The 26,612-nt window shown below is 41.3% G+C and overlaps 2 protein-coding genes across 2 annotated transcripts in view; both read left to right on the top strand.

Moving 5' to 3' along the window:
- ZFR (zinc finger RNA binding protein) overlaps positions 1–11,643 on the top strand; it is a 68,695-nt gene extending 57,052 nt beyond the window's left edge. The window contains exons 15-19 of the mRNA XM_014953959.1: positions 2,527–2,624; positions 3,449–3,544; positions 8,212–8,323; positions 8,435–8,532; positions 9,285–11,643. Coding sequence (XP_014809445.1) covers positions 2,527–2,624; positions 3,449–3,544; positions 8,212–8,323; positions 8,435–8,532; positions 9,285–9,461 — 581 coding nt within the window. The 3' untranslated portion in view covers positions 9,462–11,643. The remainder of the gene's footprint in view (positions 1–2,526; positions 2,625–3,448; positions 3,545–8,211; positions 8,324–8,434; positions 8,533–9,284) is intronic.
- Positions 11,644–26,376: 14,733 nt separating this feature from the next.
- LOC106894885 (myotubularin-related protein 12-like) overlaps positions 26,377–26,612 on the top strand; it is a 21,664-nt gene continuing 21,428 nt past the window's right edge. The window contains exon 1 of the mRNA XM_014953876.1: positions 26,377–26,465. Within this exon, the coding sequence (XP_014809362.1) occupies positions 26,377–26,465 (89 nt within the window). The remainder of the gene's footprint in view (positions 26,466–26,612) is intronic.

The following is a 26,612-nucleotide window of genomic DNA, read 5'->3' as shown; positions in this document are numbered from 1 at the left end:
TGGATGCATAGTCCTAGCATCTACTGTTACTTTGTGTTTTTTTTTTTTTTTTTTTTTCTTTTCGTCTTCGTCTCTCTCCTAGAATTAAGCAGTGTTCACACTAGTCTTGACATAGTTGACTGGGTAATATGTATTTCCCATAATAAAACTTAACAAAATTGATATACCTGTTAACTTCTAATGAAGAGGTAGTGTGGACACAGCATGTCTAACTGAAGATTAACCCCTTATATTTAGGCTAGTTAAATTAAGTTATATAGGGTAAGAATTTGAGCTTGTCTTTTGTAAAGTAATTCATTTTTTGTCTTAGTTTTAACAGGGTCATAAGTTAGGCATCTGAATTTAGTTAAATAGTCTTTAAGGGGTTAATCCTGAAGTGTGAAACAGATGCAAAAATCCACAGATTAAATATTACAAGAGTTTCCTTGATATCTTTCCTCAGTCAGTGTATTCTCAGTGCAATACATGCCTTGGCAACTTCTGACTTTCAGAATCTTTAAGTTTCAAGGTTGTTCATATGATATTCATTAGCAGCACATTGTAGATCAACATTTCCAGTACTGAGTAAGATTGTCTCCTGTGCACTTAAACTGCACTTAATTCTTCTTAGTAAAATTATTTTCAAAATTTAAGTTTTTCAGAGCTAGAAGTAATTGGAGTTTCAAATTATGTAATGAACTATTGTGCTAAAAGTTTGCAGTGTCACCTATTTGCATATTAGGTTTAGAAGAATGTAAATAATTACTAATTAAGCTACTGGGCCCAACAACCCTTATTTTTATTTTTAGCTTCTCAGCCTTGCCACTTTTTTCTGATGTGGGTTTTCTCTAAATGTACTCTTTGTCTCTGATATCCAGATCATACTCATTTCATCAGTTATCTTACCTGGCACCTGTCTTGTACAGGTTTGAGGGGTTTTTCTTTGGTTTGTTTTTGTTTTGTTTTAAAGCAGATACCACTTTAAATGTATTCATTTGCTCTGTAAATGCCTTGTTAGTGCAGATTTTCATCTTTCCACATAAATATATAGTCCAGAAGTTTGAGTATCTGTGTGAGAAGATTCCTGTGTTCTTCTCAGCTTCGTTCTTATTTTGAAATCCTCCCCCTTTTATCCCTGTGCAGAGCAATGGGACTATCCTGTAAAAAATGCTCGAATATGAATGTCATACTTCAGAATAAATGTTATTATTGTATTACAAATTTGTACCACCATATGCATTCATGGCTTTTTAGTTTTCTGTGTAGTAAAATATCCTAGTATTTATTTTACATTTGTTTAAAATAGGTGGTTTCAGAGCTCTCTTTCTGCAGCATCTGTAAAAGCTTCTTGCAGGCATGTTTCATGAGTCTCAGTATTTTTTAATATTTTTTAAATTTTATTCTCTGAGTTACCTCAATTTATATCTTGCTGGAGTAAACTATATTGTTCCATACATCCAGCTCCTGTGAATTGAGTGCCATTGACTGAGGGCTTTTTGTTTCATCTTATCTGGTGTATCACCAGTTATGCTATCAGTATACTTTGTTACTAGTTACAATAGCCATTTTCATAATTAGTAAAACAAAGTACTTTTAAAGCTGATTACTGCATTGTATCATACAATTTTTAACCCCAGGATACCATTTTGCATGGTTCAGTGGTTCCAGTTTCATGGATTAAACCACTTTGAAAAGGGCCTGTGGTCTCTTGTTTTTTGGTAACAAGGCAATCAGCTTGGTAACTGAATGTGTAACTGTACAAGATCTACTATATTTTCTTTATTGTATTTCACATTCTTTTAAACTATTCCTTCTATTCCTTGCTTTTCTTTCTCCTGCTGAATGTTATGTAAAGCAGTCCCTTTTCAGATTCTTCCTTGAATCTTAAATGATATTGGAGCACATGTATTACGGGCTGAGGAATTTTATTTATAAGAGTAAGAGAGAGAGTACTAGAAAATAATGGAACTCTGTAATATTGAAGAACACTTCACATTCCTTTAGTCAAGTTTTAAAGCAAAATAATTTCTAGTTTTAGGTATGAGGCAAATAACATCATTACTAAACATCTAGTGCCTTTGAGATTTGTTAGCTTTTCTTTTAAAGAATAGGTCCCAAATAACTTGTGACCATTAAAATTTACGAGAAACTAAGTTTGAATGTTTCTACTTGGTTAAAGTGGATTTTTGTGTTCCTTCTGTCTTGTGTTCTCTGTGCTGGTGCACTGTGTCCAACCATCCTTCCTTCAGTATTTGATTGTAGGGGTTATGTGTTTTTTCAGTGTTAGCTTAAATAAAGAAGTACTATGCATTGCATCATCTGCAATGCATTTGAAAATAACCTCAGAGCTGAACATGCTCTTGATTTTCATACTGGGTTCATGCCCTAATCCTAATTGAGGGGCTTTTATTGAACGTTTACATTGGTTGTTGAAGGGTTTAAATTTTAAATGGCATGTGTGACATTGAAGCTACTTTAAGGAAGTGTCTTGCTCACCTGGTCAAACACCCATTCCTCACTGCATTTTGCCAATTCAATCCATTTTAGATGTAACCTCGGGTATGGTGAAAGACCCACCGGACGTCTTGGACAGGCAAAAATGCCTTGACGCTCTGGCTGCTCTACGCCACGCTAAGTGGTTCCAGGTTCGGAACATCATTTTACTTTCTTCTTGTAGCCTTATGAGAGATTAGTTCAGTTGCAATATAAATGTTTAATTGTGTGAAAACACTCAGCGTTGTTCATGCTAATAATACTTAATATTTTTTCTGGTCCCTAAATTTAAATGTAGAAGGTTGAGTATGGAGGAACTGCTTTATGCAGTTATTGCTCATTTGACGTGATTTTTTTTTCCTGGTCATTGAGAAGGCGATGTTGGAAGCTTGACTCGGCTTGGGGTGATCATATGTTGTATATTTGTTATATATTCCATAAGGCTGCAGAGTAACTTTGCTTTAAATAATGGAATATGTGTTTAAAGCTTTGTGTTTAGATTTAAGACTTTTTTTTTCCTGTTTCTTTAAGTGCATTAAGTGTAGGGAATGAAAGGTGAGAAGCAACTGTTTGGTTTAGTGACTTTGCATCCTGGCAAAGGCACAATAAAGAAACCAAACAGATTCCCTTGACCTTTCAGTCTCTATACCTATTTCTTAGATCTTTACTTTATCCTTTTTATTTCTAATATAGAAAGATACTGTATTTATTGTTACAAGTGAACATAGGTCAAAGTGTACAGGGGATCAAGAAATGTTATTCTTGTATAACCTGTGCACTTTGACTTCTACCACCTTAAATTACTAACCCTGTATAAAATACTGCTGTAAATGGCAGCTCATGGAGTAAAGTTGTAGAGTGATTTGTTTCAATCTTGTATCTGAGCTTCCATTGAACAGTGGTGTTTTAGTCTTCAACGAGTCCTATTTGCTGTAGGTGCTGGGATTAATTAATTTGATTTTGTATTGCTCTCAAGGCTAGAGCTAATGGTCTGCAGTCCTGTGTGATTATCATACGTATTCTTCGTGACCTCTGTCAGCGGGTTCCAACTTGGTCTGATTTTCCAAGCTGGGTGAGTTCTTTTGTGATGTTCTTTTGAATGAGTCTTTTTAATACACATGGTACTGCAAGTAAAGCATAAAAAACGTAGCTTTAAATGTAACTTTTTCAAGAAGGAATGTCAGGGGGTTTGTTGGTTGTTTTTTTTCCCAGCAAATGATCCCGATTCCCTCTAAAAAAATTAATTTTCTGAGGTTTTGTCATTTGGAGCTGCATTTATTTATTTTTTTTTTCCCCAGAAGGAATTTTCTTATTCTTTTGTATTCTTTGTGAATAGATTTTAGAATTTTTTCCTTTACTCTGTATAAAAGATCCTAATTTTTTCTAACCACCTATTCTGAGTTGCTTGGAGTTTACTGAAACTTATTTAATATAATGTCAGCTGTACGCAGATAGTTCTGTAATCGTTCAGATAATTTGAAAGAATAAATCACAGTAATTCCTGTGATCATTAATTAGTCCCTTCAACAAGATGAAATACAACAAGATGAAATACCACAAGATGAAATTCCACAGACTTCAGTGCAGTCTGTGGATATGTCACCATTAGTACTTAAATCAGAGTCACTTAGATCTCTAGCTTGTACTGGGTTAGAATCACAGAATCATAGAATGGTTAGAGTTGGAAGGGACCTTAGAGATCATCGAGTTCCAACCCCCCTGCCCTGGGCAGGGACACCTCCCACCAGACCAGGTTGCTCAAAGCCCCATCCAGCCTGGCCTTGAACCCCTCCAGGGATGGGGCATCCACAACTTCTCTGGGCAACCTGTTCCAGTGCCTCACCACCCTCACAATAAAGAATTTCCTTCTAATCTAAATCTCCCCTCTTCCAATTTAAAACCATTGCCCCTTGTCCTGTCACTTCCTGACAAAGAGTCCCTCTCCAGCTCTCCTGTAGGCTCCCTTCAGATACCAGAAGGCTGCTATAAGGTCTCCCCAGAGCCTTCTCTTCTCCAGGTTGAACAGCCCCAGTTCTCTCAGCCTGTCTTCATAGGAGAGGTGCTCCATCCCTCTGATCATCTTCATGGCCCTCTGCTGGTCCAGTTCCAGCAGGCCCATGTCCTTTCTATGTTGAGCTGGACACAGTACTCCAGGTGGGGTCTCACGAGCGCAGAGTAGAGGGGTAGAATCACCTCCCACGACCCAATTCTTTTGATGCAGCCCAGGATGCGGTTGGCTTTCTGGGCTGCCAGTGCACACTGCCAGCCCATGTTGAGCTTCCCATCCACAAGCACTCCCAAGTCCTTCTCCTCAGGGCTGCTCTCCAGCCATTCTCCCACCAACCTGTATTGGTACTTGGGGTTGCCATGTCCCCGGTGCAGGACCCTGCACTTGGTTTGGTTGAACTTCATGAGCTTTGCACAAACCTACCTCTCAAGCCTGTCCAGGTCCCTCTGGATGGCATCCTTTCCCTCCAGCATGTCGACCACACCACTGAGCGTGGTGTCATTGGCAAACTTGCTGAGGGTGTGCTCTATCCCACTGTCCATGTCTCCAGCAAAGATGTTAAATAGCACTGGTCCCAGTACCGATCCCTGAAGAACACCACTCGTCACTGGCCGCCGCTTGGACATTGAGCCGTTGACCACAACCCTTTGAGTGTGGCCATCCAGCCAGTTCCGGCCATCCACCGAGTGGTCCATCCGTTGAATCCATGACTTTCCAATTTTGAGATCAGGATGTCATGCAGGACAGTGTCAAATGCTTTGCATAAGTCCAGGTAGATGACGTCTGTTGCTCTGCCCTTGCCTACCAAGTCTGTGGCAGTAAAGTAAAAGGCCACCAAATTTGTCAGGTATGATTTGTCCTTGTGAAGCCATGTTGGCTGTCTCTAATCACCTTATTTTCCATGTGCCTTAGCAGAGATTCCAGGAGGATCTTATGATCTTGCCAGGCACAGAGGTGAGACTGACTGGCCTGTAGTTCCCTGGGTCTTCTTTTTTCCCTTTTTTGAATACTGGGGTTATGTTCCCCTTTTTCCAGTCAGTGGTAACTTCACCAGATTGCCACGATTTCTCCAGTATGATGGAAATAGGCTTAGCAACTTCATCCACCAGGTCCTTCAGGATCCATGGATGGATTTCGTCAGGTCCCATGGACTTAAGCACCTTCAGGTTCCTTAGGTGATCAGTCATGGAATCATGGAATGGTTTGGGTTGGAAGGGGCCTTAAAGATCATTGAGTTCCAACCCCCCTGCCATGGGCCGGGACACCTCCCACTAGAGCAGATTGCTCAAAGCCCCATCCAGCCTGGCCTTGAGTTCTTGCAGCCGAGTGTTCTTGGAGCATTCCTTTCGCATTGACTTTCTTAAATGATGCTCTCCAGGAGTGCAACTTGTGCTCCAAATATTAACAGATGTTCGGTCCGTGGACTGGACAAAGTTAGTCTGAAACAAAATCTTTGAAACGTGTATAGTGTGGGAGTAAACTTAGCTCTGACTGTTTTGTTTCTCAGACGAAATCCTATTGCGCCGTGCTGCTTCCCTTTCAGTTTTGGCAGGGAGAGTGCTAACATTGCCAAGAAGTTTGAGCAGTTGGCATTATTTCAATGGGAAACATTTTACAACTGTACTAAGCTTGCAGACAATTTTATTAAATTACTTCCGATAATATTTATTGCTTCTGGAAAAAATGTGGGACAGTTATTTGTATTTTTTAAATATTTACAGTAAAAAAAAAGAAATAGTGCCAGTTTCTGTGCTACATTTAATGAAAGATACACTGTCAAATTTAGCTTAAAAGAAGCTAAGAGGTACGTAAGTACCCTCTAAATATCACTATGATATTGAGTTGCCAAAGAGTAAACACTGGCGTACTTTCAGAAAAGCATCCTTAGAATTATTCTATCGCACCACGCAGCAGGCACACAGGTGAAGAACAAGGAATGTTGTTTTTTATTTATCACACTGTCTGTTCCGAGGCGTATCCAGAAGGGAAGAGAGGTAGGGAGCAGTGTGTCAGGCCCTGCTGTGTCCCAGATCTCTCCAAAAGTGATTCTGGTTTGCCCTGATGCCTTGTCAGTGACACGGATAACATTGACGTCTGTGTGGTTGGCTGTTCTTTTGGCCTGTTGGCAAAGTCTGACTGATAAAAACAATGACTGAATGAAAACGGTGGTTTTTAGATCTATTTAATTTCTGCCAGTCACAGATGGAATTTCATGGGTTGAAGAAATACATTTTTCTAGATGCAGAACTTCTCCTACCCTGTATGCTAGAACCCTGTTACAAATCAAAGAGATGCCAGATCTTTTCTAACAGAACCTAAGTAGTTGTAAAAATGGACAATATTAGGAAGTTTAAATATGGACACTAGTAACACTCTCTTTACATACCTACAAATTAAAATAAAATTAGAAGAATTTTGGCCAGTTTCCTACAAGTTAGAAGGAACTATTAGTTGAGGTTGATTTTTCAAACTTGAAATCCCACCTTTCGTGCACATAAACACCAGGGCATCCTAACTCACATTTTCCTAGGATTAAGTTGCAGACTGTAGTGTATTGTATGAAGATCCAAAATAACTAGACTCAAATAAATGCAGAAGCATTGCTTTTTATTTTTTTCCTGCTGTATTTTGGTTCATACTTGAAAACAACTGAATTGCTAAATACCGAGTGATACAGTGGGACTATGGAAAGAAATGAGATTTGTCAGTTAAATGGAGCTAAAATAGAAAGGAATGGGCACCCTTAGTGAAGGATTGTAGTTAACACTGCCTGTAGTTACTTGCATGCATCAGAATAGGCATTTGCTCCTGGTAAGTAAAAATAAAAAGCAACATTTGAACAACTGTAAACTTGGTGGGGAGTGGGGGGACAAAAACCAGACCCTTCAAAAGACCCACCAAAGAACAAGGAAGACATATTGTTTGAGAATTAAAATTACTAAAGAGGTAGTATTAAAACATCCATTTAATGCTGAAAAAAAAGGCAAGCTATTCTTTACCTTAGCAAATATCTTTTATGTATTTTTTTCTGGAAAAAATAGCATCTAATAAAAGTAAACAATGGAAAGATTCACAGAAAAAATACTTAAAATAGATTTAATAATTAAAACTTCTAACTAATACAAAGCAATGTATACATTTTTAAAAACCTGTTTATCATTGAGGTTTTTTTTACACTTGCCTAACAGCTGAGTTACTGTTAGCCTATATCCAGGAGACAACTTGCTATGAATTTCAGTTTTGCTAAACTGAAGAACTAGTAATGACTTAAATGGTAAAAGATCATTAAAGTTTTGATGCTTTAAGTTTCTGTACTCTTTTAGAAAAAAAATATTTTTTTTTTCGATAGAATCCTGTTAATTTCATTAGATGTGTACTGTGTGCTGTTTATTTGTGTGGCTGATAGATGTGAACGACCCACCAAGTTTCACACTCTCAAAAAACGGCTAGAGATGTTGCATATGTGGGTATTTCTACAAAACTTATAAGCAACTTGAGTTGAGAAGAAGCATTTCAGTATCAGTACTCAATATTAATCTTGCACCAGCTTTCTTTTTATTCATCTTTATAAAATACTTGGGTTTTTTTTTTATTTTAACTGAAAGTGTTCTGTGATATGTAATGTTCTTCGAAATTCCAGATTCAAAAGTTCTGTGTTGAACAACAGTAACAGCTTTTTTCTGTTTTAACCTGTCTTCTAAATGGGCTGGATTTTCTTACTGTTGCTCTAGGCTATGGAGTTGCTTGTGGAAAAAGCAATTAGCAGCGCTACTGGACCACAGAGTCCTGGGGATGCACTGAGAAGAGTTTTTGAGTGTATATCTTCAGGAATCATCCTTAAAGGCAAGTTGCATTTTGATCAGCTCCTGTACGCTTACCTTTAACTAATGTAAAATCTGCCATCTTGGTTGAAATAAGGTAGAGATGTGCTACTAATTAGCCTAACCATTGTAGGTGGTCCTGGCCTTCTGGACCCTTGTGAAAAAGATCCTTTTGATACACTTGCTGTAATGACAGATCAGCAACGAGAGGATATTACTTCAAGTGCACAGGTAAGGAAACTTATATGAATAAGTTTATATATGAAGTATCTCAATAGATATATATATGAAGTAACTCAACTTGGTGGCTGGTTTTTGAAGGCTTTTTTGGTTTGGTTTGTTTTTTTGTTTTGTTTTAAGTGAACCTATGTGATATAAGGTGGATGGCAATTTTCCTTTCTTAGAATATAGTTCAGTCTTTCAGATGATCAGCCTTAAGCTAGGCAATGAAAATGTCACAACCAGAGGATGTATAGTACTCTTCATTTTTGCGCTAAAATTAACATGCTTTCCTGAAAAGTTTGAAGCACTCTACAATAGTATGTTATTAGATTTAAAATTACAGTGATGTTTACTATTTTATTAATAAATCTGTGTATGATTAATTTTTAATATTTAACGTATCTGCATACAGTATTGACCGTTCATGCTAGCAGCTCATGAGGTTACCACCCCTCCCTCTTCATTTGGTCCTTTTTTGCTAAAGATTGCTAACGTGTAATAGGACATATGACAAACCTTGGCTGCTTCAGTGCATGTCCAGCAGCTAAAACACACGTACATTACTTTTTAGGTAAGGTGCTGTACATTGCACAGAGGCAGCAAATGTGACATACACATTTTACTGTGTTGGGGGAAGGAAGAGAAGATAGTGAGAGCTAAGGATAGTATAACTGCTAATGTTCTTCATTAATTGATTGACAAAGTACTCAAAATTGGCATCTGTTTCTAACAGAAATATCTTCTTTCTGCCCTTTTTCTAGTTTGCACTGAGACTCCTTGCATTCCGTCAGATACACAAAGTTTTAGGAATGGATCCGTTACCGCAGATGAATCAGCGCTTCAACATCCACAATCGGAAAAGGAGAAGGGACAGTGATGGGGTTGATGGATTTGAAGCAGAGGGGAAAAAAGACAAAAAAGATTATGATAACTTTTAAAAAAATGTTGGTCATCAGTGCTAGGAGCAAAGGTGATAAAAAGTCCATTTGTTGCCTTGCTTTTACTTCATTCATAATAATGTCTGCTTAAAACATCCAAACCCAACTGAGGAATTAGATTTGGAAGAGAACAGCCTAGCTCTTCTGTGAGATTCTGAATATTTTAATGGATGTACTGTACCAGACAAATTATGGATGGAAAGACTGCAAATGGAACCTCTGTTGTCATAGGGAAGAATAGTTTTCCTCATTGCATTTTCTTTTAACGTGTTGCTAACTTCAGTAACTTTTCTTCTTTTTTTTGGTCTTTTTTATTAACAAGTGCGTTGTCTTCTTATCTTGACTGTATTTAATGCTTCTGTTGCTATGTGTATTTTGATTTTTTTATTTAGAAGTTTTTTTGTTTGCCTTTGACACTAGTTGTATAAGTTACTTTGTGTTAGAAAGTATAAACCGTTCCCCATCCCAATTAATATTTTACAGAACTTTTTTTTTGTAAAGTAAGACTGCAGGATTATGGTTTTTTTCTAAATGTGAAGGGGTTACAACACATAATTATCCTGCCATTTGAGTGCTCAGAATTAAATGTTTTTGCCAATCTTGTGGCATTTGTCTCCTTAGTGTGATATAACAGTGTAATTAAGACAAATTTGTGTTAATCTAATCAAGTTTGCTGTTAGTTGTGCATTAGCAGTATAAATGCTAATATATACAGTATGGTCTTGCAACAGTTTTAAAGCAGCTGCATAATTGATCAAAGTTTTGCATGGTGTTTTTGTTTTTGATAGAAGGGCTTTTAAAAGTATCCTTTTAGGTTAAACGCGTAGGTCTTTGTATGATTGATTGACTTTGTGACATAGCAAGGCCAAAAAATAACTTTCTGAATTTCTTTTCTCAACATACGAGCAAAAGCAGGCATTTCCCAGTTAGACAAAGTTAGTCATTCTTTTCCGTCAACTTTGTCGATTAATGCCTCTTCGCCCTTAAAATAAATGTTTGTCATATCAGTGCCTGTGAGGTTATTCCTTATAGCTATTCCTGTATAAACTTTCTGTGATTTTTTCAATAATTCAAATTTTAAAAGTGAAGTATTACTGAAAAAGTGAAGGTTATCAAAGTAAAAACCCAGAAAATTATTTGATGTGGCCATAGTGTATGCTTATGTCTCTTTCAAAAAGCTAAATATAGCAGTGGTGTAAGTAAAGTTACATCATACTGTTGATGTATGCTCTGGTACACAGGTGTGATTTGTTGTCACAGCACTACAGTGGAATACACAAATAAAAACTAAAATTTATTAAATGACTAAAATTCATTTATACACTGGAAACTGAAGTTTCACTCATTCTGTTCAGTGTGTATTATGCTTTGTTGCATACCTGTAAACCACAGATTAACATAGAGTAACATTCTGGTAACTACTTTTATCAATGGCTGTAGAAGAGTATCATACATTGCAAAGCTCACTTGTTATTTCTGGTACCGTTTATTAAAAAAACCCTTTTGTTCCATTTTGAGGTCAAATTTATCTTTAACCTTTTTAATAAGTAACTCTTGGAGTAGGGGGATGTTCCTGTTAGCAACAGCTATTGCTAACAGCATGGGCCTCTGGAATAAAAATACAATATTTTAGGAAAATGGGGTCTAAAGACTTAAAAAAATGTAATACAGTGTTCTTCAAGCATCATAGTGCAATTTTCAAGGGAGTGATTATTAGTGGATAGCTAATAAACAGAAAGCTTTCTCATGGGAGGAAGGATTTCGTACTGATTTCAGCATCAGAAATATAGAAAGCAGAAATGCTTTAAAGTTACTTTAAGAAAAGATTACACTAGTTTCTGTTGTCCAGTCTTGATGCATAGCTCCAAGCACGTTCTTAGTCTTTTCTTAAGAGGGTAGCTTGCTGCCAGGGTGTCTAGTTAGCCATCGCTATTTATTTTGAAAGCTACAGGTGCTATTCATGTGGCTAGTCCAATTCCACACCAAAGTTTCTTTCCTCATAAGGCAAACTTGTCTATTCAGGCATGTGACCCTATAATTTAGGATTAAAAAGGTCAAAGATGTATTTTGGATTTCCTGTATTTTTGTTCTACTGGCTTTTAACTCTTAACCAGTTTCTGGATCTTTTGAAATATTGTGTACTTAAAGTGATTCCACATTAAATACAAAGCTGTGACTGTGATTTTTGTGCTATGTGGTGAAGAGTGAATTTGCAGTTCGTTTCTTTTTTTCCTGCCCATTTTAGTGGGCTATTTTAGGTAACGTCTCCCTTTTGTTAATATAAGAAGAAGAATGGAAAAACAAGGTTCTAAAAGTACAGAGCGACCTTTGACTTTAAATATCACACTGTGCGCTTAGGAAGACAAAACCGAGACCAAGTAATGAATTTATGAGCGAGTAATCATTTTAATATCCTGTGGTTTGGTCATGCTCGTGGTTTATTAATAAGCAGTGGTTGCCTTTTTGATTCGGCAGGGCTGTGTGTTAAATCATACACATAAGTGTGCGTATGACCGGCGTCATCGTGCTCAACAGAGGGACGAGCACAGCCAGAATATTCCTCTCAGTGCCCACCTTAGAGGAACAGTTTGTGAAAACGTGAGCTGTTTCTGTTTTGAAGCTTTTTCAAACTTTGACTTGTCTGCCTGGTTCGTAAGTTCCTCCGGTCTGTGAGCAGCGTGGTTTCACACGGATTCCTGTATGGAGGCATTGCTAGGAATTAAAGTCCGTTGGACATAGTCCATCAACATCTTGCCCTATTAGGAAATTCTAGATGAACTGTTAATCTTAGAGGGCTATTGAATGTGACAGGTTCATTTGCTGCTTCTATTTTCAGACCTATTTCACTAAGAAGTGATTTAATAGTACTTAAAATTGTTGTACCTAGCAAATTTCTGGGAGTTGGAATCAACTTTAAATATTCCTACAATAATTTGTAGGCATATTTAACATTCTTGTTGCTGGTTGAATATCTGCAGATCATTATTCTGTTAGGTATTCACACAATGCTGAATTCATTTCTTTATTAAACAATTAAGACTTGTTTGGACTACCCAAATGAATTTTAATAGCATAGCATTAATAATAGATGGGGAGGGGGGAAACTAGTAGGCACAATTTGCAGTCTGTTTTTTTCCACTTACATTGTAGGTTTACAAAGTACAGTGATAAGTTCAACTAAAACATCTGTTTTCCTTCTGTTTGTTGGGTTTTTTTTCTCTTAAAGCTGTAAGCCAAGGAGCTTTCTAGCCAAAAAGGCTAGCAAATTAAATTTTCTCCTCCTGAGTGATTCTTTTGTAAGTCTTAAGAGTTCCTTTTTCCTTCAGTGTGGTATTTCTTGGCCTTTTTAAAATGAAACAGACATCTAGTGTTTTTGGAGAGAAAAAAAAAAAGTCCAAGGAGTGTCAGCTACAGAGTTATCACAATGGTTTTGGTTTACATCCAAATAAAAATCAGGCTTCGTTCTGTAAATATCTGTTAATTTGTATCCTCCCATTTTGTTCCACTTTCTCACTTGGATTATGAAAATGTGCACATGCATTCCCAGCGCTGAGAGAAGGCTGCTGTTGTTTATTGAACTGCTTTCTGATGTTTTACAGTCTGCATTTTAAGAAATGCTGCCCTAATAATACTTGGCAAGTCTGAAGTTCCTGAGAGGGTAAAGGTCATTGCTCTTCACGGGTGCCTGATGAGCAGCTGTTGCTGGGGATTTTTATCCTACAGAGTGGACATTTCCCTATTTAGCGTAGCCTTAACATACCAGCATTAGCAAGGGTCATCATTAAGAGTCATCTTCTTTAATACTTGTGTTTTCTTAAGCTGTTCTGCAAAGCCATGACCATTAATATTTATTCTTAAGTCAGCGATTCATCTGTTGCAGGGTGGTTTAAAATTTATCAGTTTTTAGAGGCTCAGCCTAGCTTCAATACTTTCACATATATTCTACATCAGTCCTGTTTTAGGTTGATGGCCTAAACCCAAGGAAACACAGAGTGGCATCGAGAAATCTTTATGTGAAGGTTTCTATGTAAGGTCACAGGGTGGAATACCAAGAGAAAATAAATGCCTTTTTCTACAGTAAAAGGTTACTTTAACATTAAAAGGGAAACAAAAAGCCTCTTGTTTCTACATGAGAATCAAAAAACCTGCTCCTTGTGTGAGCTTTTTTCTTTTCTTTTCAGGTGGCATTGTGTTTGTATTAATTGTATGCATATGTGATAAAAAACTTCTGTCCAGAGTATGTGAGACAGCCTTATCACCAACTTAACCTTCTGGCATAGATTTAAATCTGCCAGTAATTTGCTGGTTGTTCAAGTTAACGTTTTCTTACTAAGGTGGTAAGCAGAGCTGCATTGCTAACAACGCCGGTCAGAACATTATGGGAGAAAAAACAGGGCCTGAACCCAGGGGTTTAGTGCCATTTTACGTGCTCCTAGGGCAGATCCTGCACCAAAACGGGACAGGTCCAGGCCCATGGCTGCCAGCCCCCTACGGATAACTCAGTACGCCTCAGGACATCTATAATGGTGGTGTTTAGGTAACTACCATGTATTTACTTACGTAAGAAAGCACAGGTATGTTTAAGAATGGGAGCCAGTGTGATCCAGAGTGTTGCTGATACCGTTGTGTGAAACTGCAGCCTCAGGAAGGTGGGATAACCATGCAGGAGGCATTGTGGTACCAGCGAGAGAGTATGGTTGTCGCAGTGAGGTGCCCTCTATGATAATTGAATACCACCCCAGTTTCTTCCTGTAATTTACAAAACACACTAAAAATATTATTTAAGCAGAGAAGGGATAGGGCAGGATAGGATAGGATAGGATAGGATAATTCACTTGGAAAGGACCTAAAATGGTCATCAAGTCTGACTCCTGACCACTTCAGAGCTGACCAAGATTGTGTTAAAGCATGTTATTAGGGGCATTGTCCAAATGCCTCTGAAACACTGATGGGCTTGAGGCATCGACCACCTCTTTAGGAAGCCAGTTCCAGTGTGTGACCACCGTCTTGGTAAAGAAACGCTTCCTGATCTCCAGCTTAAACCTCCCCTGGTGCAGCTTTGAACTGCTCCCATGTGTCCTGTCAGGAGAGAAGAGCTCAGCACCTCCCTCTCCACATCCCCTCCTCAGGAAGCTGGAGAGAGCAAAGAGGTCGCCCCTCAGCCTCCTTTCCTCCAACCAGACAAGCCCAAAGTCTCAGCTGCTCCTCACAGGACATTCCTTCCAGCCCTCTCACCAGTTTAGTTGCCCTCCTCTGGTTCCATTCAAGTCCCTTCATGTCCTTCTTAAATGGTGGGGCCCAGAACTGCACGCAGGGCTCAAGGTGAGGCCACACCATCGCTGAACACAGTGGGACAGTCCCCTATTCAACTGCCTGTTTGTGCTGTGCTTGATGCACCCTGGGGTGCAGTTTGTCCTCTTGGTTGCCAGGGCTCCTGCTGCCCCCCAGCACCCCCAAATCCCTTCCTGCAGGGCTGCTCTCCAGCTGCTCCTCTCCCATCTGTGCTTGTCCCAGCATTAGGTGGCCAGTGTTAGCATCCCAGGTGCAGAATCCGGCATTTAGACTTCCTAAATTTCATCCCATTAATCATGCCCCAATCTAACTAGATGCCTCTGCAAGGCCCACTGTCTCTCAGGAGAGTCAACATCACCTCCCAGTTTGGTGTCATCAGCAGGCCTGCTAATGGTGCATTCAGCTCCTGCATCCAGATTGTTGGTAACATCATGGAACAGAACAAAGTGTACGTGACTTCCCCGTTATTTCTTATATGGAGCAACCAGCTTTCTCTAGCCACAGCTATCAAGAGCGTCACGCAACACATAATGTATCCTGCTTCAAGTTCATTATCATTTTGGTGGTCTTTTACAGAACCAAGGGCACACACATTGTAGCAGGAAAATATCTGCTTTCCCCAGGCTTTTTCCCTTTAATGGTCAGTTGCCTCAGTAGCTGCATTTTTCCAGTGAAAATAAGTAGTCTTTGAGTGAATTATGACTTTGAGAAGAGAGAAAAAAAAAACCAAAAACAAAAACCCCAAGAAGAATGCTATCAGTAAGAAGAACAGAATTGATTAAATGGGTCCAACTGAGGAAATAACATGAGGAATGCCCTTAGAGAGCTACAAATAAAACATAAGTTAAAAATGAAAGAAAAGTTACATCAAACAGTCAACCAGTCAGCTACAAACTACGAAATACTGGCTGGAAATGAGGAGAGAGGCTCTGTTTCATAGAGATAGATCACCTACTCCAGTACATGATTTGTAAAAATCTGTAAAAGAAATCTGTACAGAATTTGTAAAAAAAAAAAAAAAAAAGTGCCAGATGGTTGAGGAGGTTGAGACTGAAATAGTTTAGGCCGAGTGATGAAATGTCACCACAAATGAGCTGGGAGGAAAGGTGAAGGGAAAGATGAAGAGAAGGGACTGACCTTTCATGCATCTAGGCTACTTCACAGCCAAAACCGTAACGCCTCGTGTCCGTGCTCTGCTCCCTCAAGTGGGAGTGAAGAGGAGAGTGATGGGGAGTGTTTGGAGCACACTTCTCCAAACACTTGGAAATTAAAATGAATGCTGCACAGCCAAAAATAAAATAATAATAATAATAAAAAAATAATTTTTTAAAAAAAGAAAAATAAGAAGTGCAGCGTTATGTGGCAAATCAACAGGTTTAGCCGGGCCGAGACTGGAGACGCCGCGGTGCTGCCACCAGCAGAGGGCGCTGTGCCGTCGAGCAGCAGCTCTCCCCCCCCAAAGGAGGACCTGGTTCTCCCCCAGGTGTGAAAAGCGCAGCGAAAACTGTGATGCTCCTGCCACTCCAGCGCTCCTCTCTACTGCCAAAGAATGCACTTTAAAGGAATTTAAAAATAAATTAAAAAAAGAGAGATGCAGCTTAGTTGCCATGGCAGAAAAATCCAATACAAAATCTCTGCTAGTGCGTAAGAGGAGAGCCGTAGTTAGAAACACAATCGGCACTATCTCATGAATAAATTAGAAGTAAATACTTTTGAGGGTAAAGAAATGAAACATTTCAGAGTAGAAGAAGAGAGATTCAATTTGCCCAGAGTCACAGGGGGACTGCAAAGAAGAAATGAGCTATAGAAGTTCTCCCAGGTAAGGATTCCTGCTAGGAAGGCAAACCAAGAAAGAGGTTATAAAGAAATGCTTGAGAAAATGTGTATCAGAAGAGTCTATCTGGCAAACCACTTGGAACAGGAGGAAAGGAACATTTCAGATGCAATTATGCATTTTTGTTTTCTTGCATCCATTTCTGAAGAAACTTCTTGCAGCTGCTGCCAGGGGTGATTTCAGGGCAATAGATTCAGGATAAGCATTCCTCATATGGCAGCGGTAAATCATACACCAGAATTCTGGATGCTTTAACTAATGTCCCCAGCATGTTCTCCAGCATATCCAAAAGCATAAGATGTGCCAATCTACAAGCTGTGTGACCAATTCAGAGGTCCTATTACAGGAATAGCCAGGGCTGAAGTGTTTCCTAAGGAGCACTGAAGCCTGAGTGAGAAAAATCAGACCTGAAAGCCAAGGGCTTGCAACAAAGTCCACACAGTCCACACAAGAAACTTCCACCAACTCTCTGCTGGCTTATATATTCCCCCTGAGGAACAGTCCCTCTAAAAGTGTCACCCATGCATCAGAAAAAAAATAGAAGATTTAAACCAACTTATTTCCTTGGGAAAACCTTCTGGAGTTCTGGAAGAGCAGGTGAGTTCTGGAGTCCCTTAGACAAATATTTCCAAATACCCATCCGACATTCAGGTGTGCCAAATTCCCGTGCAGACATCAGCATGAATATATTTTAATGCTAGAAAGTTTGGTCAAGAAACTTTCCAAAGTCATGGAGTTGAAAACCACAGCAATTCTAGAGAAAAATGTTCTAGCAAATCAAAGACAGTTGCTAACAGAGAAGGAAGAATACATGGTTTAATGAGATTTCTTTTACAAGACTTGCTGCTTCAACAAGGTTTGTTGCTTCAAAGATTAATTTGTCTTAGCCAAATAAAGGTTTACCTTGCATAGACAGAGGTCATTTTGGGACTCCAAAAATCAGAAGGTAGAGCCAGCCTCTAGACTCATGTTTGTGTGTTACCATTAGTTTTTGCTGAAGAGCATGTAGCTTTCCTTCAGGGGTAGGTTTGTGCCTGTTTCTTAAATTATCTGGTCTGGAGTTTTCAGTTGTGTAAGCAGCTGTATGGGAGCTGGGGATGACAGCATAAGCATTTAGCTGGATGGCTTCTGTCACTCCCCCAGATACACGATTATTGACTCACACATGCATTTTTCATTAGGAAATCAAAGCCAAGAGCATGTCAAGGGCCTGGTAGGCAAAGTAAAACAAGCACGTGTTTCCCTTCAGTCCTGCACTAGATACATTTTCACCACTAAGGGAAAAACAGAAGAGACAAGAGGCTGCTAGCAAAAGCTTCAAGTCTCTATGTGTACTTCACAAAGAGACGAGGCCACTGTCTAGGCCTAATACTGAGTATTTCTCCCCATGGATACACTGGAACATGACTGTTCTTTACCCCATGACTTGCACATGGAACAGTTCTCACTGGCTTCTCTCCTCCCAGAGCAGAAGTCCTCAGGACCAGCAGGAAGAGTCCCACAAGGAACAGCCATTGAACTAGATGGACCACATTCCCAGCTGGTGATGGATAGCTGGAAATCTTCCCCGAGGACTTTCCGTCCACATTGCGTTTGGAGAAGTTATTTGGGCAGAAAGACTTGGGGCTGCCCAGTGACTCCATCAAGGACCCCTTAGCAGATTTTTCCACCACCCAGCTCAGGAAATGGCATCCAAACTGGGAGCTGAATGTTGATCTTTTCTTTCCTGGGGTTCATTCCAAGAACGTAGAGTCCATTCAAGCTCTTTGATGTCAGGAGGACCATATATCTGTTTATCTTTCTTGTTTTCTAAGAGCTCATGATCATTAGCACCTTCCTTTGGACTGCAGGTTGAGAAGAAATGGGGCTGAGAGGTAAGCCCTGATTTAACTCTGCCTCACATCCAGCCGTGGTGTAGGCTTCCTCCTGATATGGATGGGTTTTAGCTCACTTTTGGGTACTGTTAAGGAGAATTCTCCTGCCTGTGGGAAACAAGCTAAGTTTTGCTTCAGCTAATTGATGTATCATTGTTAGTGTGATAGTACTAACAAAGAAGCTTTAGTAGTAGTAATAAAAATTAACAAATTGTATCTAACTAATCCCTACAGAGGGATCTTAGACTAAGAACAACGGTTCTTAGTCCGTTGAAATGTCCTTGTTCTCAGAGTGTTATCTAGGTGAAGAGAAACAGACTGGAACGTGTCCTTCAACATAGGGACCAAGAAGATAGAAAAGCATCAATAAGACTAAAAGAACAAGGCTTGGACAGTGAATCTGCCAGGTGGACAGTAAAGGCTGCCAAGTAGGCCCGCTCACAGGGAAAAAGGGGGGGGCAGCTGATGAAGACGAGGATGCAACCACCTGATGAAGAAAATGATATGTTCAAGATAAAATTTTGTAGAATAGGTGTGTATATGCCTTATATGATAGAAAAAGATATAGGCTAAACCTGTGATAGGTCAAGCGGTCGGGAAGAATGTGAGCTCCAACTTCTCAGCCAATGAGAAGGAGAGACAGAAGTTTAAGCGGCCGGGATAAGGTATAAATATACAAAAATCGAAAAAGTGCGTGTGCATCTATTTTTGGTGCACCCGATCCAGCGCTGTTTCGTATTAATAAATTTTTAAACTTTTGCTTCGGTGACTTTGTCCTCTTTAAATGCTAAGATGTGAGTCGGTGTTTCTCACATGCCTGAAGTAACTTGGGTTCACAGCCTTTTGGGGAACAAAAGGAAGAAGTTCACCACACAACAAAGAAGTCTGTGTGTGCCCACGAGCGAGTAACTGTGTTTGCTTTCAAGACAGCTAAAAAAAGGTGGGGAACTTCCCTAGCTTCTGTGTTCTTGTTTCTGATACCCATGCTTCCTTGGGTGGGTAGAGTTATTAATTACTCACTTGCTCTTCTCCCACTTGTAGCTAAGAGAAGGAGATGATTTTGCTATTAGATGTGAGGTGCTTTGTTCCTTCAATTTTCACAGCCTTCATAGCAATACTTTGTTGTCCATCCTCAAGTTTAAAACATGTAATTCCCAGCTGCGTCTCTATGACTAAAGTAAACACTCCGGTCCAGGGTGTGTTCTCAGCAGTTAATGCCTCTGTCCTGCTCTTCATTATGTACTTCCTAATTTAGTCTCACACTCTTCTGCATTCATCACTATGCCTCAAATGGCAGATGACCCTTCCTGTTAAGTGTGGGATGCTCCCTCTCTACAGCCTTTTACTAAATTATCTAAAGTGATCTAAATTATCACTTGACCGAGACTTAAAAACTCAGTTTACTCATGGGATCTGGAAGGCCCTTGTAGAACAAAAACATCCAGTAATTAGGGGATGAAGCCAAAATTGCAATGGTCTGTATTGCCATCGCTGAAGGAACTGCCATCTGAGTCATGAACCGGCCACATGAGACCTCAGAGATGGCTTTATTTAAGATATAAAACGCATCTCTTCAAGCACTTCCAGGGAAGATCTGGGCACATTGTGTCCCCAGGCTGAGACGTGGGATGGTGTTGGAGCCAGAGATGGAGGTTTCAGCTGAGGGAAGCAGGTACTGAGCTGCTTTCCTTTTAGCGGGGGAGGTTCACACAAAAACTCCCCAAAGAAATCAGGTTCTCACAACAACGAACAGAAAACTATGCTTAATAAAAAAAGAAACACACAATACAGTCAGTAAAGAAAGAACACTGCAACAAAGATAAAAGATAAAGAATTGATCTAGGACTGCATTATACCATTGCTGAACATAGAGTTAGTAAATGAGAATGAAAACAAACAAGAATGAAAACCAACAGTTATATTCCACCACTATAAATAATACCTTGGAGTCCACTATGGAGGTGCCAGACTGTAAAGAATGAAATCTGAAGCAAATTTGGAAACTAACTCCCAAAGGACACCTGAAAGTACTAGCAGGTGAAAATGGCAACATAAATCCAGAGCTAAAAGCATAATTTTAGAGTAAAGCCTGTCTTTTATCTTTTTTTTTTTAATAGAATTGTCTTAATTTGCATAACACTAACATTTACAACTTTTAGTAGAAAATTATCTTAACCTATGTAGAGCAGAGATAGCTGGTGGCTGTTTATAGGTAGACGGATTGGCTGACCTTTTCCCAAAGGACATCACAGTACATTCCTCATTTCCAATTTTTTCTATGATAGTTTCCAGTAATCTGACTTACAGCTTTGTCTTAAGTCTTCTACATTTCTTGCATACTGATTTCAGCTACTTCAATGTGGTCTCATACTGTTTAACATACTAATCCCTGAACCGAGGTATTTAATTGAACAATAGAAATAGGGAGTATCAGACCCAGCACGCATAACCAATCTCCACATAGTTGGGGTAAATCCAATGCTTTTGGGACACCCCCTACCTTCTGAGCACGCACAGCCATCTGTGATGCTCTGGGAAGTGTCAGACTAATTATGCATATACTATACAAATCAAGATTTCTGCACCTAAGGACAATTGTTCTAGTAATGCCCAGGCAAGCGTAAAGAAAGAAAAATCTTGAAATTCTACCCAGGTATCTTTTCCGGATAGAAAAAGAGGATTGTGAAGCCTTGACAAATGGTAACTTTGTGTGATTCTCTTTCTAGCTGCTACTTCAAAATCTTTTGTGTCACCTGTGTCACCATTGGAAGTGCAATTACTAAAAGCAGTCTCCAGACCTCGATCCAGACGTGGTGCAAGGTCAAATGGGAAGTCCTGACAGTGATTTACCCCTCTGGAATGGAAGCTCTGCACACATCCGTGCCTTTTATAGGTCTATGGCAGGGCAAAACCTCCCTTTGTTTCCTTCAAAATGAGGAAATGGAGAGTAGAAATTCAGGTGTAGTCACGCAAGTTTGCTCAAGGCTCAGGAATGGCTTTTAACACTTGATTTGTTACGCCTGCCCAACCTACACCAAAGCAAGCACAAGGCACAGTGACCTGCACCCCTGCCCATCCAAGCACCCTTGGGACTCCCCAAGAAACTGAGGTTTACAAAGCCCCAGGCTCAGACAAGCTGAAATGTGGTATAAAAGCCACATTCAGCGACCTTTGCCAACTGCACTGCAGATATTGCCTGAGATAATGCCTTATCCAGGCTCCTCATCTCCCAGAGCCAAGGCAAGCCTGATGTGGAGGAGTGCCACAAAGGAAAATATGAAATACAACTTGTTGTAGTCAAGAGGATCCTTGAAAGAAAACTGACAGAAAAGCTGCAAACAGCTCCTTTGTGCCTCCCCTCCATCAGCTGTTCTCACCGAGCCTGGGCACAGCTGAGAATTCAGCTCAAAGAATTACTCAAATTAGTGGCATGTAAGTTTTTTAAACAAAGCAGTCTCTGTTCATGGGAAGAGCAGGGCTGGTCTGTGAGTTTCCCTCCTGCAGACAGCTTCAAAGGTAAATACTGTGATTATATTTTTGGAAAGAATGCAAAATATCAGGACAAAATGGGGGCAGTGAAATGCCATATATTCTTCACCCACCACAGAAAAACTAGAACTTGACTTTTTAAACGTTTCACTCTTCGACATTTACATGGCTGTCATTGTTACACATTTAAAATTGAACAAAACTGAATTATGTGATTTTATAACCTCACTTGTGTTTTTCAACGGACAGAAGTAATTGGCAGCATGGAACAAGAATTCCCATTTAGAAGTAACATGGGAGACAGATCCTGTTAATACACCAACCCAAGAACTTCAATTTGTTGCAGAAATGACTTTTTAAAAAGTATTTGTTGGTGATGAGAACAATCCCAAATGATACAACGCTGAACAATCTTATTTCCTCACAGGGAAGGGGTGATTCAGAAATGCACTACAGAGTAAAAATGCTGGAGGGAGCAGGCATGTGAAAATAACAGAAAAGTCAATAAATAAATACATAAATGAGAGGCAGTAAAGGACTACATGGGGAGTGTAAAGACGAGGTGGGGAAGGGGGGCACTCAGAAAAGCCAACTTCAGCCTGGCCAAGCTGATTTCCCAAGGTGCCCAAGGCACTGGGCAGGCTCTCAGGGCTGCTTCTGAACAAGGAGTTTATTTCAGTACCCTCATCCAGTACCCTCCTTCAGAAGGAGCCTATTTCCCACCACTGTCTCTGCAGGGGGAACTTCCCGGGATTAGGTGGTTGGGCTGAAGCTGGCTTCTGTGAGTATTCCACACAGGTGCTCAAGATTTTAAAAGAGAAAGGGAGAATCATGGAATCATAGAATTGTCTAGATTGGAAGAGACCTTTAAGATCATCTAGTCCAACCATCAACCTGACTCTAATTAAAAAAAAAACCAAAAACAAAGCCAACAAAAAAAACCATCAGTAAACCATGCCACTAAGCACTATGTCTATCCGTCTGTTGAACACCTCCAGGGATGGTGCCTCAACCACTTCCCTGGGCAGCCCATTCCAATGCTTTATAACCCTTTCAGTGTAAAAAATTTTCCTAATATCCAACCTGAACCTCCCCTGGTGCAACTTGAGGCCATTTCCTCTTGTCCCATTGCCTCTGACTTGGGAGAAGAGAACGACCCCCATGCCCTCCTTTGAGGTAGTTGTAGAGAGTGAGAAGGTCTTCCCTCAGACTCCTTTTCTCCAGACTCAACAGCCCCAGCTCCCTCAGCCGCTCCTTGTAAGACTTGTGCTCCAGACCCCTCACCAGCTTCGTGTCCCTTCTCTGGACCCTTCTCTGTGTAGAAGACTACACAGAAGTCTTCCAGGGAAAGGGGATATCCCTAAAGCCCTCGGTGGGGCCTCGTGGCTGGCTTGCAGCTGCCTTTTCAGATGCAAATTTACTTTTCTGAGGTAAGTTAACTTCCGTGTGTAGTAGCTTTGTTTCTCCCTTTCCAGAAAAGATGAAGTGGGGATCTGAATCTGACCCTCAGATTCCAGGAAAAAGGCTTCAAATCCCTTCTGCAACGGGTTCAGCCCAGCACATTTGACAGCCTGGGGAGCAAACCATTACCAAGGACAGGACGTGGGACTCTGTGGATATTTTGCTGATGCAGAACAGCGATTGCATTCCGATTTTGGGGATGTAGGGATTTTTTTGATGAGATGCTGAAGAATGAATTCCCATGTGCTCTGTGGGAATTAAGGCTCCTTTTGCACTTCCCATCGGAGTTAAGACTCTGGCCCAGGGTCAAAACATCCCTTCCTCTCTGATACGTGCTACACCAGTCAGTACTGCTTTTTGCCTGAGTCTGCTGAAAACTTCAAGGTATGCCTTGAGATAATCCTGCTGTTGCCACTGTAAATTCAGATGCTGTGAAATGTATTATTGTTTATGGTGCTGTTTGTTTTCTTTTTGTATTTTAATACACTAGAGAGCTCGGAGGGGCCATCCCAGTTTTTCCCTCGCCCTCGATTTACACCACTGAATCTCCCGGGCTGCACTGTTGACCTGTGCAGCTGAGGTCAGATGCAATGTAAAGGAATGATATGGAAGCAGCTGTGGAGTGAAACATGAGAGATCATCTGCGTGGGACCCCACACCAGAACAGCCTTTGTTGTAAAACTACTAATGAAACCTAATCTCTGAGTTTTTTTTCTTTCCAGGCAGAAGGTGATTAAATCCAAAAGACTTCTCATTCCTTGAGACTGAATATAGGGAAATTATTTCTGAATTAAAACAGTAATTCCATTTTATATTTCTAGATGCAGTCTTATGACTCTATGTACCACTTTTGTTTCTCCTTTGGTTTTCCTAAGTCTGGGTTTGGAGCAAGGCAAATAAAGTATTACCACAAAAAGAGGGGGAGCGATATGAAGAGTGCTTATCATTAATATTTGAAGGAGCTATTCATTTTCATATCCCACGGTCTATTGAAGTTTGTAAAGTATGTTTTATTTTTGTAAAATTATTTTCATAAAGTCTACTCTGTATGCAAATTGTCACCTGGGTTACCATTCGTCATTTAAATTGCTGGGTAGTCCTGCTGCATTGCCACGGGCAGTTCACAATATTTGCATTGTTCTGCACCCGCATAAAAGTTAAGCTTTTAAAAGTAACCTAGATACCTGGTAAACCTGGTGTTTATTTACAGCTCTGATTATACAGTGTCCAAAGACACATTCCTGGGAGGCTGAGGCTGTAACACTTTAATAGATGTTGGGCAGAGGACTTCTTGGGGTGTACCAGCAGTTGGATTTTAAAGGACTGCTAAAAATCTTCTAAAAAGGGTAGACTTAATTATCTACAAAAATAAAACATACTTTACAAACTTCAATAGAAGTTTATATATAATAATACTCTAAAAATTGTATACAATTTGTATAAAATAAAAATTTGTATATAATATTACTCCAATAATTTAGAGTATTTTTAGAGGATTATTTAAATGGAGAGCCCATTCTACATCATTTTCCTTGCACATCTCCTGCTATAAGTAAAACTCAGCATCTCAGTGCTTTGTTTAGATTTTACTTGAGTCTTCTTGTGAGTGTGCACGTATACAACACAAGCATTTTGCAGCTGTGTAACAAGCAGCACGATGGATGACTTAAAGTGACAACTGAACCCAACAATAGGCAAGAGTGGTCAGTCTTCGTAATGGTACAGAAAAAAGACATGGTTACCCTGAAATGAAAAAAAAACAGTGGGAAGCCAGTTAGCCCAAGCTGTGCGCTCTATGCCATAGGACAAGCCGTGCAGGAGACACTCCAGTCACACACAGGCAGCCGGCACCATGCCCAGGGGTGGGAGAAGAAACCCAAGGAGGTGGCTGCCCCTCAGGCACTGCTGCCGTCCACGAAGCACCAAAAAGGGGGTGCTCTTCACCCACACGGGCACTGACAGGGGCACTTCAATAGCGCCGAGTGCTGTGGGGCACTGCTCCACTACTCCCAGCCCCACAGCTGCCAACCTAGACCCCAGGTTGCCAGTCCCCTTGGTCCCCAGGCCCTGACAGGGGTGTTTCAATAGCGGTCAATGCTGTGGGGCACTGCCCCCAGCCCCCAGTTCCCCAGGCCCCCAGGCACTGACACAGGAGCCTCAATAGTGTCCGATGCTGTGGGGCACTGCTCCCAGCCCTGCATCTGCTGAAGCAGGCCCCAGATACCCCCAGATACCCCCAGATACCCCAGGCCCCCTGGTCCCCAGGCCCTGACAGAGGTGCTTCAGTAGTGCCCGATGCTGTGGGGCACTGCCCCCAGGCCCAGGTCCTCTGGTCCCCAGCAATGACAGAGATCCTTCAACAGTGCCTGATGCTGTGAGGCACTGCTCCCAGCCCTGTGGTTGCCGACCCAGGCCCCAGATACCCCCAGATACCCCAGGCCCCCTGGGCCCCAGACCCAGGCCCTCAGGCAGAGACTCCTCAACAGCACCCGATGCTGTGGGGCACTGCCCCCAGGCCCCAGCTCCCCAGGCCCTCAGGCCCTCACAGAGGTGCTTCGGTACCGCCCGACGCAGTGTGTCACCGCTCCCACCCCTGCGGCCCCCTGGTCCCCCAGGCCCGGCGGCGGGGTTACGGGGAACAGCGCCCCCCTGCGGCCGGGCCGGACCGCGCCCCGCTTGGCCTCCTCCCCGCCACCCTTGCTGCCAATCAGAGGAGGGCGCGCTTGTGACTGACAGCGACGCTGCCCAGTGAGAACGGGCGCGGCGGGGAGGCGGTGCCGTAGGAACGGCGGGCGGGCGGGCTGGGGGCGGGGTTAGTTACGTGCTCCGGATACCGCCGCCCGCGCTGCCGCTGGTGCCGCCGCCGCTGCTGGTGCCGCCGCGGACCCGCTGAGGAGGAGCAGCCCCGGGAAGCGGTGCCGGCGCCGCCGCTGGCTCCAGGGGCAGACGGGAGGCGGCCGGAGCCATGTTGGGCAGCGGGGCTAAGGCGACCGGGTTTCGCGGCGGGAGCTGTGGTGGGGCTGGGCGGCGGGACGGGGGGCAGGTCGGGGTTCGGTGCGTCCCCCCGGCCGCCCGGTGCCTCCAAGGTGCTTCCCCGAGGAGGAGCGGGGGAGCTTGTTGCTTCTCGAGAAGGTTTAAAAATATATATATATATATAATCGGTTTTAGGCTGGTTAGGTTTTTGTGTGTGTGTGGTTGTTT

Source organism: Calidris pugnax, unplaced genomic scaffold (genome assembly GCF_001431845.1).
Source record: "Calidris pugnax isolate Ruff unplaced genomic scaffold, ASM143184v1 scaffold178, whole genome shotgun sequence".
In the NCBI taxonomy this organism is placed as follows: domain Eukaryota; kingdom Metazoa; phylum Chordata; class Aves; order Charadriiformes; family Scolopacidae; genus Calidris; species Calidris pugnax.
This window is presented reverse-complemented; position numbering and strand designations above follow the sequence as displayed.